The sequence below is a fragment of the Pristis pectinata genome, chromosome 6 (assembly GCF_009764475.1).
Source record: "Pristis pectinata isolate sPriPec2 chromosome 6, sPriPec2.1.pri, whole genome shotgun sequence".
In the NCBI taxonomy this organism is placed as follows: domain Eukaryota; kingdom Metazoa; phylum Chordata; class Chondrichthyes; order Rhinopristiformes; family Pristidae; genus Pristis; species Pristis pectinata.
In genome coordinates this window covers 70,020,062-70,034,457 of record NC_067410.1, presented here as the reverse complement: position 1 = coordinate 70,034,457, position 14,396 = coordinate 70,020,062, and the positions used below count along the sequence as shown (strand labels likewise).

Below are 14,396 nucleotides of genomic sequence, written 5' to 3'. Positions count from 1 at the left end.
AGATTAAATCTATAGAAGCTATGGACTTCTTATCTCTCAGAAGTAGATCTTCACTGCACTGGATACAAATAGTATTGGGAGTACCCTGAGAAAAATTAACTGGAAATTGAAGAATGACATTGGCATCTCTATTTACCACTCTAGTGTGCTTCTAGCAGTGTAAGCAAGGAGTATGAAATCTGAAATCAAACAGAACCAGGTGGGAATATGCAAGAGGTTATGTAGTATCTGTGGAAAGAGAAATATACTACTAAGAATTTCAGGTCAAAGACCAATCATTAGAATTGGGAAAAGTTAGAGATAAATGGATTGTAAGATACAGAGAAGGGGTGGGCTGGTGGGGAACTGATTGGTGTGGAGGAGAGAACACAAGGGCAAGTTTATCAAAAGGTAGAAGATAGGAGGGGAGATCCCAAAATTACAAAAGATGTGTAAATGCAGAATAATTATTTAATATGACAACATAATGCAGAGTGACACCTGAAAGTCTGAAAAAAAGGTGCTAGAAATGCTGATTCTCTGACATTGCTAAACTCAATGTTGATCCCAGAGGCAGTAATGTATCTAGGCAACAGATAAGGAGCTTAGATTGAATCTTGTTGGAACAATGCTGGAAGCGAAGACATAGAGGTCAGAGCAGAAGTGGGGTGGAGACCTAAAATGACAGTTGACAAAAAGCTCAGGGTCACCTTTGCAGACTGATCAGAGGTGTCTGCAAAGTGCTCATTTAATCTGTTTTTGGTCTTCCCAACATAAAAGAGACCACATCGTGAGCACTAAATGCAGTAAACTAAACTGGAAGAACTGCATGAATTGCTGCTTGTTGTGCTGGAGTCTCTGGTGGATGGGGGATTAAGAGCTAAAAGGGCAAGTGGTGCATCTCATGTAGTTGCACAGGAAGATGCTGTGGAAAGGGGAGTGAGTAGTAGAGGAGCTGAAATTGAGAAGTAGATTATTTCAGAGGTAATTCTCTTTGAAATGCTGAAAAGGGAAGATGCGTCTGATGGCGGTATTACTTTGGAAGTGTCAAGGACCTCAAAAGATAACGGTTGAGTGGGGGTTGGGTGGTGAAGTGAGGACATTGGAACTCCTGGCTTGGTTCTGGGAGTGGGGAAAAGCATTGAGAAGAGAAAAGAGGAAAATGGAAACAGTCAGGGTCGAGGGTCTTGTGAACTGCAGCAGATGGAAAGCATGGTTAGAGAAGAAGGACAAAGGGAAAGCCCTAGTATGGAAGGCGACATCATCAGAATAGGTATGATGAGGCAGAGAAATTGAGAGAATGGAATGGAGTTCTGCTAGGAAGTAGGCTGGGAGGAAATGTAGTCAAGGTAGTGGTGGGAGTTTGTGGATCTGTAGCAGTGGTGAAGGTAACTCAATTTCTCACTGGTATGGTACAGTAAATTTCTTACTGATGTGGTCGTATCATAAACATAGCATTGGCCACTTTCATACCCATTTGCTGTCCTGGCCGCTACTGACTTGCTTTAACATCTGGCTTGAAGTTTTTTGAGGAGAATAGACAAGGGAGAATAGATGTTTATTCAGACTTATAGAAAGCCTTTGGTAAAGTTCCACGTAAGAAATTAAAGCGCATGGGATTGGAGGATAAAACTATCTGACAGACAGAAGTGGCAAGTGTTGACTATTGGCTACAGCAGAGGTAAGTGTTTGGGCCCCAGCTTTTCACAAAATATATTAATAGTTTGGATGATGAAACCAGATGCAACATTTATAAATTTGTCAACTACATGAAACTGAGTAGGATTCCGAATTGTGAAGAAGAAGCAAAAAGGCTTCAAGGCAACTTAGACAAGGTGAGTGAGTGGCTAATACATGGCAGGTGCAGTATGATGTGAATAAATGTGAAGTTATCCACATTGGGAGAAAAAACAGAAAGGCAAAGTATTACTTAAGTGGTGACAGGTTAAGAAAAGTTGATGTACAAAGGAATCTGGGTGTCTTTGTATACCAGTCACTGAAAGCGAACATACAGATGCAGCAAGCAGTTAAGAATGTGAATGGAACATTTGCCTTCACTGCAGGGTGTTTTAAGTACAAGAGCGAGAATGTCTTACTATAAATATACAGGGCCTTAATGAGACCACAGCTGGAATATTGCCTGCAGGTTTGGTCTCCTTACCCAGAGAAGAATAAACTTGCCATGGAAGGAGTGCAGCAAAGGTGCACCAGATTGTTGTTGGGATGCCAGGACTGAGGAGAGACCAAGTTGACTAGACCTGCATTCACTGGAGTTTAGAAAAATGAAAGTTAAAAGGTACAAAGTTCTGATAGGTCTTGCCAAGCTAGAAGCAAGGAGAACGTTTCCCCTGGATGGGGGTGACTGGAAATGGGGCCATAATATCAAGATACTCAATGAGACATTTAGGACTGAGATAATGAGAAATATCATCACTCAGAGGGTGGTGAACCTGTGAAATATTCCACAACAGAGGCTGTGGAAGCCAAGTCACAATATATTTTAGAAGGATTTGCAAATAGCAACAAGGAGAATGGGAAGATGCAGGAGTGTGGTACTGATATAGAGAATCAAGCATGATAGTGGATGCAATGGCCTATGTTGCTCCTATTTTTATATGTTAAACATGGAAATTCAAAAGTTACTGTCACTGATGCTCTTGGTTGTGTTATTACCTTTACATAGAGCCAATCAATGGAGGATTGGTGTTCTGCTGTGTTTCATTTTTATACATGATTCTTCATTCTAAAATCCAATGACAATACTAAGCTTAATTTTATGACTGTGTCTTCACCATGTATACATGAAGACTCTAATGGCCATTTCAGGCATGGATAATGTAAGCTGACTCTGTTATTTGATCTTCGTCAATATGATGGTGGTACCTTTGTGACATAACAAGTAAAAACATCCTGTCCATAATATCTGAGGCTTAAGAGCTGGATTGGCACATGAGCAATGTGTGCTGTGGGTCCAAATTTCTCATATTTCAAGGCACAGTGGTGCAGCAGTTGGTGCTGCTGCCTGAAAGCTCCAGGAATCTGGGTTCAATCCTGATGTCGGGTGCTGTCTGTGTGAATTTGCCCCTTCGCCCTGTAGGTTTCTGCTGATTTCCCCTTAAATCCCAAAGTTGTGCTGGTAGGATAATTGGCCACCGTAAATTCCTCTTTGGTATAGATAAGTGGGAAAATAATGAAAGCGGAGTTGATGGGCACGTGAGAGAGAATAAGTTGTAAGGCCATAGGGAGATAAGAAGACGGGGAATGGGACTAATCAGATTCCTCTATTGGGAGCAGGCAGGGACTTGATGGGTTGAATAGCCATCATCCGATCAGAATAAGTGGAGGGGTAGGTATTCCCTGAATTGTGATGCCTTACACTGCACTACTTGTGGCTTATCTAATATCATATACAAATTAATCATAACTTTGTCGCTTTTATATGCCCCATTTCTGGGTGATGGATTTATCTATCTGCATTCATACTTTCAAGGGATTACCCATTTGGGCATTGCATTTTTGGAAAAGCTTCTACAAATATTTCCACGAACCACTCAATGTAGAGTAATTATTTCAGTTTCTAACATGGGGAGGAGAATGATTGATAGCAAGCAATAGGGAAGAAGATGCAATGGGTTGAAAGAAGAACAAACTATTGTTGAAAAAGAGCATCGAGATTTCTTTATGTGTAGAGTTAATTTAAACTTTTTACCTAGAGACCAATGAGTCCTTGGAATCCTCTGCTTAAGAGGGCTGTGGAAGTTCAGTTTTTGGGAATATTTAGGAGTTTTTTTTTCCTTATATTAAAAGAACCTCATGATATGACATTAGTGCAGGAAAGTGGCAGTAAGATATAAAATCACTTCTGATCTTATTAAATGATGTATCAGCCATGAGGGGCTGAATGACCCACTCCTGCTTGTGTTCATTGAAACAGGTGATTTGGGACCAAGGCTGAAATCTTTGAGAAAGAAGTTTCCAGATATGTCTGCTGTATTTGAGAGATTGCCTGTTGACTCTATGATGAAAGCTGTGGGGAACAGAGGTAATTAATGTTGTTCCAAGGTTGTAAGAACTGTATTTATACAAAATCTTTCTTTTTAGTATTAATTTACCTGTTGAAAAAATAATCACACAAACATTTCCAGCTGCAAAAACGAGGCCTCTGTTTTGGATGTAGTTTTTCTGATGGAAAGAATTCCATGCTGAAGCAGATAGGATACAAGTTCTGGCTTTTTATTGAGCCTATGGTCACATTTTTCCTGTTGTCTTGACCGTCACTCCTATTGGTTAGAAAAGAAAGAAACAAGGGAATTGGTCCTCCCTAAAACATTTAATGCATTTGCTACCTGCAGGAATAAAGAGAAGGGCAGCACATAGAATGGGTAGTCGGGGTGCCAGAGTTGGATGTAGATTATTTGATTAATTGACTTACCTCTGGTTCTGGGAGCATAGCATTCAACTCTTGAGAATAAAGACAGGTGTGAAATGTAATTTGAGTTTGAAAGTGAAATTTAAAGAAATTTAATGCTGCCAAACTTTTGTATAAATATTTAATTTTTAACTTTTTACACAAATATACTTTATCCTCTGGTTGTACCCCGGCAAACTTAAAAACAAAGATATGGGTAGTTGTGAAGCAAAAACTTGAAAGATATCTAACACAACAAACAATCTGCTGGAGGAACTGCAGTCTCTTCAGAGATATCTAAAGTCTTGTTTATAAATATTTTTTGTGCATAGATTGCATTTGTTTCACCACGTGATGAGTTATTCTACATCTAAATTTACATAAGTGTCGGAATAAACTCTTGATTAATGAGACGTGCTCATTCTTTTGTTTTATTTTCAAAAAGAATCTTTACAAAAATATATGGGAAATACAATCAGTGCGCGTTTCTTTACGTTCATTGTGTCACCAAATTAATACATTCATCCTGCCATCAAACCAATACACCCTATTTAAAGTGCATTGGAACCAGCATTGTTTCCTCCTTCAGCACCACACCCATTAAGTGCTTGAGAGGGCTGTTCTGATATGTATAACAAACAATGCGATGCACTGATGTAAACTCCGTTTCGAGACTGAAGTGACCCAAGCTTCCATGTGTCTGAAGTTGGAGGCTGAAGCTTGGCTGGCGGAATGCGCATGTGCGCTGCTGGCCGGGGCGGGGGCAGGGCAACGTACATCCGGGGACGTAGAGTCGGGGCGCGGGTCACGTGATAACTATTATTCCGCCATCTTGTCGCCGAGGAGAGTAGAAACGCTGTGAGCGTGGCTGCGATAAACCTTCCTGTTCGCGATCAGCGCAGGTAAAACACCGGCACCGGGGACGTGACAGCCCCCGGGCACTGCCCGGCCGCGGGGCTCCAGCCCAGCAGCCTGCCGACCTGACCGCTCCTCGCTCCCCTCACGCTCAGCCCGGCCGACCTGTCCCAGCAGCTGGTCGGGCCGAGGCGGCTGGAGGAAAGGGAAGCCGACATCAGCACATGGTGCAGCCGGGGGAGCCCGACCGGCCCGACACCCCTGCTCTCCCTCCCACCCACCCAAACACAGGCCCCTGAAACCGCGCCCTCCGGTAGGGAAACCCACCCCGAAGTAGCAGCAGCTCGCACCGATACCTCACACAGGAAAGCGGCCTCCTGAAGCAGGCTTGAAAAGAAGGTGCTTGCGGCAGGCAGGATGTGTGGGACTGTTTAGCGATGCCACTCTGCCCCCTGACTCACTCGGCGTTTGTCAATGAGGAGGCTGCAGCTCTTGGGCTGGCTTGAATTCCGTACCCTCACAGGGGTCACAGTGAAGTCCTTGCTTAATACTGTGTTATTATATAATATTTAAGCTTAAATGTTGATTCAAGTCTTGCTTCACTTGTTCTCCAACCTCCCCCCCAAATAAAGTGTAAATATTAGGATTGATCTCACCGACTTTTAAATCTGAATTTTTATCAGTGGTTTTCGCATGATCGTGACTTGTAATAGTTTGTTGACGCTGAACCATTACAGTTATGGTGTTCTAACATTTACGACTCATTGTGGTTACAGTGTCTGAATGAGGAGTGAGAAGGGCAAATGGAGTACAATTTTTTAAAGTACAATTTCCTTCTGTCAAATGAATTCCCCACCCTCATAATTATAAATACAATAATCCAGATTTGTTTACAAATAATCCTAATTGTTTTCTTTTAATAAAGATTGTTTAGAATTTACACAATCAATATTTAAAAATCCCAAATTTAAACATGCACAGGAGGTGTCTAATGATGTCACAATTGTTACTAGCGATGACGCTGGTGTCTGTATTTTTACAAGAGTAATTTGAAAATGTGTATTTAAACCTGCTTAATTCATCACTGACACTTTATTGTCCTGGATTGTTTTTATTTGAATTCTTGACTTGTAGAAGGATGTTAGTTTTTGGAATGTCATGTTCTTTGTTGGCAGCATGGTTTTGAATGAAATTAATTCTGGATTTTTTAGTAAATCAGTTTCTATGGTCGACAGTGTTGTGTAATATTTGGTGAATTGTAAAATACAGGATAATTGAGTGCAAATCATTGAACCCTTCATCTCAATTGCATTCAGGTCCAAAACAGAGTTTGAATATCATGCTTGTGTAAACATATAAAACATTGTGATGTGTAATTGATTTTGTTATGTGACAGTTAAAAGCTAGCTATCAACAGTGCTCTTAACAATACTGTACATTCAATGACAAATGAGTTTGGATTTTTCTGTAATATTGAGACACTTTTGTTCATTGTACGTTAGTTTATCTGCTGCTAAAGCTGTTATTTTCTGCATTTGTTAGAAATGTATCACAACTCCTGACTGTATTTAGCTTAAAACCAATGGAATAGAATGTATGAAATTGATATAAAATGAAGTTTGTTTTTAAATACTAGGTTACTGATGTGTTGCAGTTTCTTGTTGTGGTGAATTGTGCTTTCTTATGAGTGGAGACCTGGAAAGATGTGTTTTTTACATATCCAGCTTCTCTTCACCCACTATTTTCCCACCTTCTACTCCCTCAAAAGTTTGGTGCAATTGGTAATGCAGTCGTAAACAGCATTTACTATTTATTGTACTGTATTAATAAACTACATTGTCAATTTGTCAGCTGAAGCTATTTTTCATCGACTTAAAGCATAAGACCTGCAAATGGGTAAATCTTTCTTGTATACAGTTTCATGAAAGATCACTAACTCTCTCCACAGATGCTGCCTGACCTGAGTATTCCTGGTATTTTGTTTTTATTTCAATTTCCAGACTCTGCCTTTTATAGCTTTTTTAAGTAGATGACAAATTTAATTAAAATTGTTTTTTGAAGTTATTATTGCTATTTTTAGCATATGCTGCAATTAAAATACTTCATACCTGAAAGTCTTGCCATGTAGAACATTAAATTTGGAGGTGGCACAATAAATTTGAAGCAGAAAAAATAGTGTCATTTTTCTCAGTGGGTTCGACTAAACCATGGTGGTTTACTAAAATTCCAGAGAAAAGCAACTGTTTAAAAGGCTCCATTTTTTTTTTGCTTCCAGTTGACATTCATATTCCCAATCTAAACATTTGGCTATAGAAAAATATAAGCATGATTCCCTTGAAAATCATGTTCAGTATCTTCATTTATCCCTCTAACATCCCATATTCCTGCACTAGTTTTTCTTTTCAGAGGCCTACCTGAGTTTGGGGTGAGAGGGGGGAGGTGAGGCTAACATTTGCTTTCCATTTGTTTTTGCATTTTGTTGGCCTTGTTAACAACAACATCCACATTATTATTTTATCTGGATAATATGTATTTAGTGTGTGTTTAATATTCTATTCTTGGATGAAAGTCTGGGTTAATTGTATTTCTTTATTCTATAATGAAAAAGCTTTAACTGGTGACCTGATCTGAGTCTTACACTGGTGGTTGGGGTGGGTATAATTGAAAAAAACTTTGTCTTTATCATTGGTGGATTGAGGAGGCAGGAAAAACCCAAATCATTTTGCAGTGGGGCAGAACAAAAAAGATTGAGAATCTCTGACTTTGACTTGTGGCATCGGTAACACAGGAAGTGGAACTATTTAGAAAAATGTATGCATGCTAGAATTTAACTTTCTCTTTTACCTTGGCCATGTAGGCCATCATCTTCATCTTCATCTGGACAATCTAAATCTCGTGTCAAATTCTGTGCTTGAACATTACAGATGAAGCTGTTGCTTATGGAGCTCTATAATTTCTGTGGAAGGTGGCACTTGGTCACATTCCTGCTGTTTTTGCACCTTTTTTTCCTTTGGTCACTGTGCCCAAGCTTGTTATGGAATTCTATGTTTTTTTTACTGTCACCATTTAGAGGGTGATCATCTTCTGTATTATAAATCAATGTGAAGCTGCTGTGCAAACCAGACAAATTCTGCATGATCTCCAAACCTTAGAGTAAGTAAAGTCAATTAAAAGCCATCTATGTAACAAATGTGAGAGGAACCCTTGGGAGTTCTTGCTCTTCTCTAAATGTAATGACTGTAATATATAGACTGATTAATGCAGTCCATACAAAGGGTTGCTGTTTTTGTAGATGCTACAATTTTTATTATTTTGGTAGCTGTTTCCATTGCACTGAGGAAAGTACATACAGGCCACAATGAAAGAATTGTGTTTCTGATCTGTGTAATAGAGCAGGCAGAGGCAACATTTATATTGATTACTGCCATCTAAGGTGTGGTTCTTTGTACTGATTTTGGCACCATTTGTCATCCTTTATGCGGTGTGGGCATTGCTGGCAAGGCAGTGTTCATCATCTGTTCCCACTTGCCTCATGAAGACAGTTTCATATGGAAGTTAAAGTTGAGCCCATTGCTGCTGGTCTGCAGTCGCCAGTTATGGGATGGAAAAACAAAAGACTGCAGATGCTGGAAATCTGAAATAAGTGCCAGAAAAATTCAGCAGGTTAGGTGGCACCTGTTGAATGAGGAACAGTTAATGTTTCAAGTCGATGGTTCTGATGAAAGGTTAGCAACCTGAAATGTTAACGGTTTCTCTCTTTATAGATGCTGCCTGACTTCAGTATTTCCAGAATTCTGTTTTTCTTATGGATGGTTGATTTCTTTCACTGAATGACATTAGTAAACTTGATGAGACTTTAACAGCAATCCGGACCTGCCAAATTCTCCAAATCTATCGGAAAGATCGGTGAAACTGTGTCAGTGTCCTCCAAGCCAATATCCTCTGCTTCAAGGCTTTGATCATGTTCAATCATCTTTGGTGGATGGGCTGCACTGTCCACATGCCTTGCACCAGACTCCTGAAACAAGTATCCTGTTTGTGGGAAGAGATTTCCAGAATAAAGGAAGAAAAATGCTTCATTGATGTTCCAGTCTCTTTGAGCAAATGTAATGCCCTATCAAATTTGTGGGAACTCCAGCATGTAGCTACTTAACATGGACTAGTGATATCCTGGACAGCACTAAGCAGCTGGAGTTTCAATAACAGCAGTGCATTGAGGCGATGCATAAAAAATGTAAGGAGTGCACAGTGTACCAGGCACCCCACCTACTTGCTTCGTCAAGCTCCACTTTCCTCGCCTATTACCAGGGTTTGTTGATCCCACCTAAGACTTTTCAGCCACCTCGGAACTTTCAGATCCAGAGCGGAAACAAATGATCTTCAATCCTGAGGACTTGGTGAAGAAGAATAATTATGGATACCAGGTTTTTTTTATTTAAGATTTTCATTTAGCAATAAATTAGTGGTGGGATTTCAGTTTTCCTTCAGGTCATGAGTCCAGGCCTTTTGATTACCAGCCTAGTAGTAAAGTTAATATGTTTGTAGTGGTGCTGCAAAGTGAGTGCTAGTTTTAAAATGGATCCTGTGATTTTTTTTAAACAGGCCCTTTTCCACTAGACATGTCCTCATTTTCCCCTGTTTTCCTGTTATAAGCATCAGTGGAGTTACCTATGATCTAGAATTTTTTTTCTGCTAGTATCGAGATAAATTATAGTATAGACATAGACTTGTAACAAAAGTTGTCACCTTTAGAATCAATATTTTCTCTATACCATGTCGGTATCTAAAGATTAACAGAAAACATCCCCCTTAAATACTTTTATTTATACAAGGTTTGAATATGTATGTATGTTCCTCATACCATTGCACATTTAAATGCAGCTTCCAAGATGTGATAAGTCAGAGAGGCAGTTAAATAATTTATAGGTGTTCTATTAAATTCTGAGTACTTAACAAAACTTGCCTATTTTAATGTTTCCTCTCCTGATGTCTCCTGGTTTGGCTCGGACATGGAGTCACGGAATCAAGAGGGAGACTGTATGGAAACAGGTGCTTCAGCCCACTGAATCCATGCTGACCATCAACCACTCACTTACACTAGTCCAACATTAATCCCATTTTCTCATTCTCACCACCCCCCTCCCGGTTCTACCACTCACTTACGTACTAAAGGCAGTCTTACCAACCTGCACATCTTTGGGATGCAGGAGGAAACCTACATAGTCACAGAGAACATGCAAACTCCACCCAGACAGCACCCAAGGACAGGATTGAACCCAGGTCTCTGGCACTGTGAGGCATCAGCTCTACTAACTGTTCAACTGTGCCCCCAGCCATCCCCCTCCCCAATCTTCGTGTATGTGGTCTGTCATTTTCTAAAGCCTCTTCCTGTCAGTCATCGACACCAGTGTCCTTTCTAGAATTGGAGCATTTGCTTCCAGTTGAATTCATCTTTGTCAACAAATGCACACATTTCTCAGGATGCTCTTCATTGTTAAACCAGAGTTGTACTAGATTATTTGGAATTCTGGCATGCTTTAGAACCCTGAGCTAAGTACCCAACATTGCATGCTCATCAACCCTGAATTTACTGATTACTAACAGCTTCTGGATCACCTTTAGTTCGATTTTAAAATTTCCATCCCCAATCCTTTCAGTCCTTTATTGTCCGATTCTGTGTAACTATTTTCTAGTCCCACTCCATCTCCAAGAGTATGCTGCCCTCAGGTTCTGACCATGTGTTCTCAGCGCTTCATTTTTGGTCATGTTTACTTCAGCTACCTGTAGTGGTAAATTGCCTTACAAAACCCCTCTAGCTGTGAGACCTTGCTCAAAACGCACATCATAATTGCACTTCCATAAAGCATCTTGGGATCAGATGTGATAAAGATAAGATCATATGTGCAAGTTGCTGTTTGGTGTCATCTGTAAGTTGAGTACATTGAGTTTCTGAATAAAATTAGAAACGGTAGTGGGCCCACTGGTAACCTCTCATTGAATTAAAGAAAACGTGATTGGTACACTTGTAATCTATTATATTTCTCAAATTTTATTGGGTATCCAGCTTTCAAAGTGGCTATTTTTATAAACTTGTATTTATTTAATATTATATCATTGTATTTAATCCATTTTTTTCCTGAGACATTAGATGTCGAGTAGGATACAGGTTAAGATCACTTATATGAATGTAATAATCATTTTGGAACTGCACATACGACACTACATTGTACTTTTTGCTATTCTGTTTTAATATTTTATCAAGCTGCCTTGTGGTGTGATGATCATTTTCCAAGATATTATTCCTATAGAATTTTGCCTGCTTTCAATCAGCTTGCTTTGCATAACGCTGCTAACTAAAAATTAACATTTTACTTGCCTATTGACTTAAACTCTTGTAAAGCAGAAATATACAGGTTTCATATCTGTTGCATTTACACTGACAAGTGATGATTTGCATTTGTGCCCAAAACTGACTGCCATTCCTGATTGTTTTTTTTAGTGATTGACTGGAAACTTAGGTCACAGTTGAAAATAAAAGAGCAGGACAGAGTCTAGCTTACTTCCTGAACCTATAAATCTTCACATTATCTAGGTAGTTGAAGGCAGGAGTGTGATAGTCTATTCACTTTTTGTGTAATTAGTTGTAGGTAGAAACACATTCAAAAGTAATTTCTGAGTGAGGAATACTAGAGGGCTGCAGCATCTCAGAAGTTACTTACCCTCCCCAGTGTTGGTTCAATCTGGCATTACATGGGTGAAGTCTTGGGGCTTGGGCTGAGTGATGTAGCCCATACATAATTTGATCAGGGAAAATGAAGATTAAGTATGATCAAAGTTGTTTTGATCCTGAGTACTAAATTTGATTTTATTGAGTAATAGCAAATTATTTGTTTAAAAAATAAAAGGAAGTTCAATTTTAAAAAGTGAATTTTCAGTCTCAGGAAGTCCCGAATACTTGAACTCATTAAGTATTTTTGAAGGGTACACTTTGTAATATAGAGAAACAATAGTATTTAAAATTAAGTGTTGAAAACGTCTTAAAGGACATTGAGGACCAGTGAGACTGCTGATTGGACATTTTGGAGAGCAAAAGTTATCCAGTAGTTTAGATGAAGCAATTTTAGGAAAGCTTAGGAATCCACTAGAATATATACAGTGGCATAAAACATCGAAGCAACAAAAACTTGAATGTTATGTATGTTGTTACAAATATTTTTCTTGGTCCACTTAATTGTAAATTGCTTTCTTTTATCTCCATGTTCATCTACAAAACTATTTTACTTAACATTATGATTTTTATCTCAATGTAATAATTCACAATGATTCTGCCATCTGTTCATTAGACTCAATTGTTTGGACCTCTTTCTCTCTGCTACTTGCATAGCAGCAGCAACTGTAGTATTCTGGCTGCTTTTTTTCATGTTAACAGGTCGTAACGCATTTAAAAACGCATTTGGTATTGTAACAGTAATCTCCACAAGAATAAATATTTGCTCCTTTTTGGAGTTGTTGATTGGTACCTGTATTGTGTTATGATACACCTGCTTCCTTGGCTAGTAAAATTAATTTACGTGGACACCAACTGGCAGTGGATTGTCTTTCTAGTAATATTGTGATGAATTGATTGTGTGGATTGGTTGCAGAAGATCTGGTATATAAGTCACGTAACCATCTTTTGCATTAATTCTCTATGCATTTTTGTAATACAGTTTAGCATATATTTTCAGTGGCTCTTTGGTAGTAGAAGTATTAGTTCTGCATTTGGTTGTAAGCATTTGAATTGAGCTCTAGGGTTGCACACAATTGAGTTCTACCTTCAGGTGAAATTCTTCAACTGAAATACAGTTGCTATTGCTAGAAACACTCGTAATCCTTTTTTTTGCTATTCTATGGGCTTTAGGAAAAGAACTACATCCCAAATATTTTGGAATTTCGACTTGCTAGTAGCTTTCCTAATCATGCTAGTGCAAGTCATCCTGATGCTGTATTTCTCTCCTTGGCTTAATCACACCAGAACAATCCTTGTTGGCATTCTCTTTAAGTGGATTTTATTCTCCATTATTATGGGAGAATTTTTAATTCTATTTGTCATTCCACTGCATTCTGAGTAGTGTTTAACCATTGTTTCCCAGTATTATTTTTAGCAGATATCTGCATATTTAACCATACTTTGAAATTGAATTGAGTTTCCATGTAGGGCACCACTACTTTCATCACCTGCAGGATCCTGTCACTTACCTCATTTTCATTTTCCTTTTGAACTTGTGGCATTTGTATAACCAACTTTCTGGTACTCCCTCCACTCACTAAAGTTTTAAGTGGTAATGGATTCTACTGATGGTTCTATTAAGGTGTTCAAATTCCATATATTCTATAGGGTTTAGTGGACAAAATATCTGTAGAATTATCTGCCCTTTAAATTGTCTTACCCACATGAGAAGGCAGAAGCATGTTGATGTTTCAAACTAAACAAAATGAATCAATGTTGCTACACTTTTTTACATTGTAGGTAATGAGCTTAATTTTGTTGTGTGGGTCTTAGTCACCTGATTATACCCTTTCTTCTTAGTCGTAAAAGTGCTAAGTTTGTTTGTTTTTAAAAAATATATTTTAACTATTTTGTCAATTAACTTTTATTTTTATTTCCACAGTGAATTGAGTGACAGAGAAAATGGCAGCAGAAACACAGACGCTTAACTTTGGACCTGAGTGGTAAGAAAATCTTTTACTATTTTCTAGTTATCACATTTTTAATGCTGGAAACATTATTAACCTGGCTTGTGTTGGTCTCTGGGGAAAGTTACTTTTTTGAGTGAAGTATATTGGACTTTTTACAGTAAAAGGTTCACTTTGACAACATTGAATGTATTCAACATACAGCAGATAATTTGTTTAGATTGTCAGTGTCACTGTTGGAGGGCTTAATGTTTAGGAATTCCCTGCTCTGTAGAGGGCATCTCAATTGCTAGGCATAGTCCTATTCTTTTGTAGATGCAGGAATCAAATAACCGTGGTGTAGATTTTAAATGAAAACATAGGATATACTTGTTATTCTCAATGTATCGAGTGGATCAGTGTGTTGGGTTTAGAAGTAAAACTAAGTACTTGTGTAAATCTTCAAAGGAAGTAACATGTTGCAGATGTGTGATACAAT

At 38.7% G+C, this 14,396-nt stretch overlaps 1 protein-coding gene across 3 annotated transcripts in view; it reads left to right on the top strand.

The window, feature by feature from the left end:
• Window positions 1-5,162: 5,162 nt before the first annotated feature.
• Window positions 5,163-14,396, top strand: part of gigyf2 (GRB10 interacting GYF protein 2) — a 107,182-nt gene continuing 97,948 nt past the window's right edge. Inside the window, exons 1-2 of one of the 3 annotated variants that reach the window (XM_052017303.1) lie at window positions 5,163-5,289; window positions 13,894-13,954. In XM_052017303.1, the coding sequence (XP_051873263.1) occupies window positions 13,914-13,954 (41 nt within the window). In that variant the 5' untranslated portion in view covers window positions 5,163-5,289; window positions 13,894-13,913. Of the gene's footprint in view, window positions 5,290-9,208; window positions 9,667-13,893; window positions 13,955-14,396 lie in introns of those variants that run through there. The other 2 variants (XM_052017301.1, XM_052017302.1) reach the window with 2 other exon arrangements.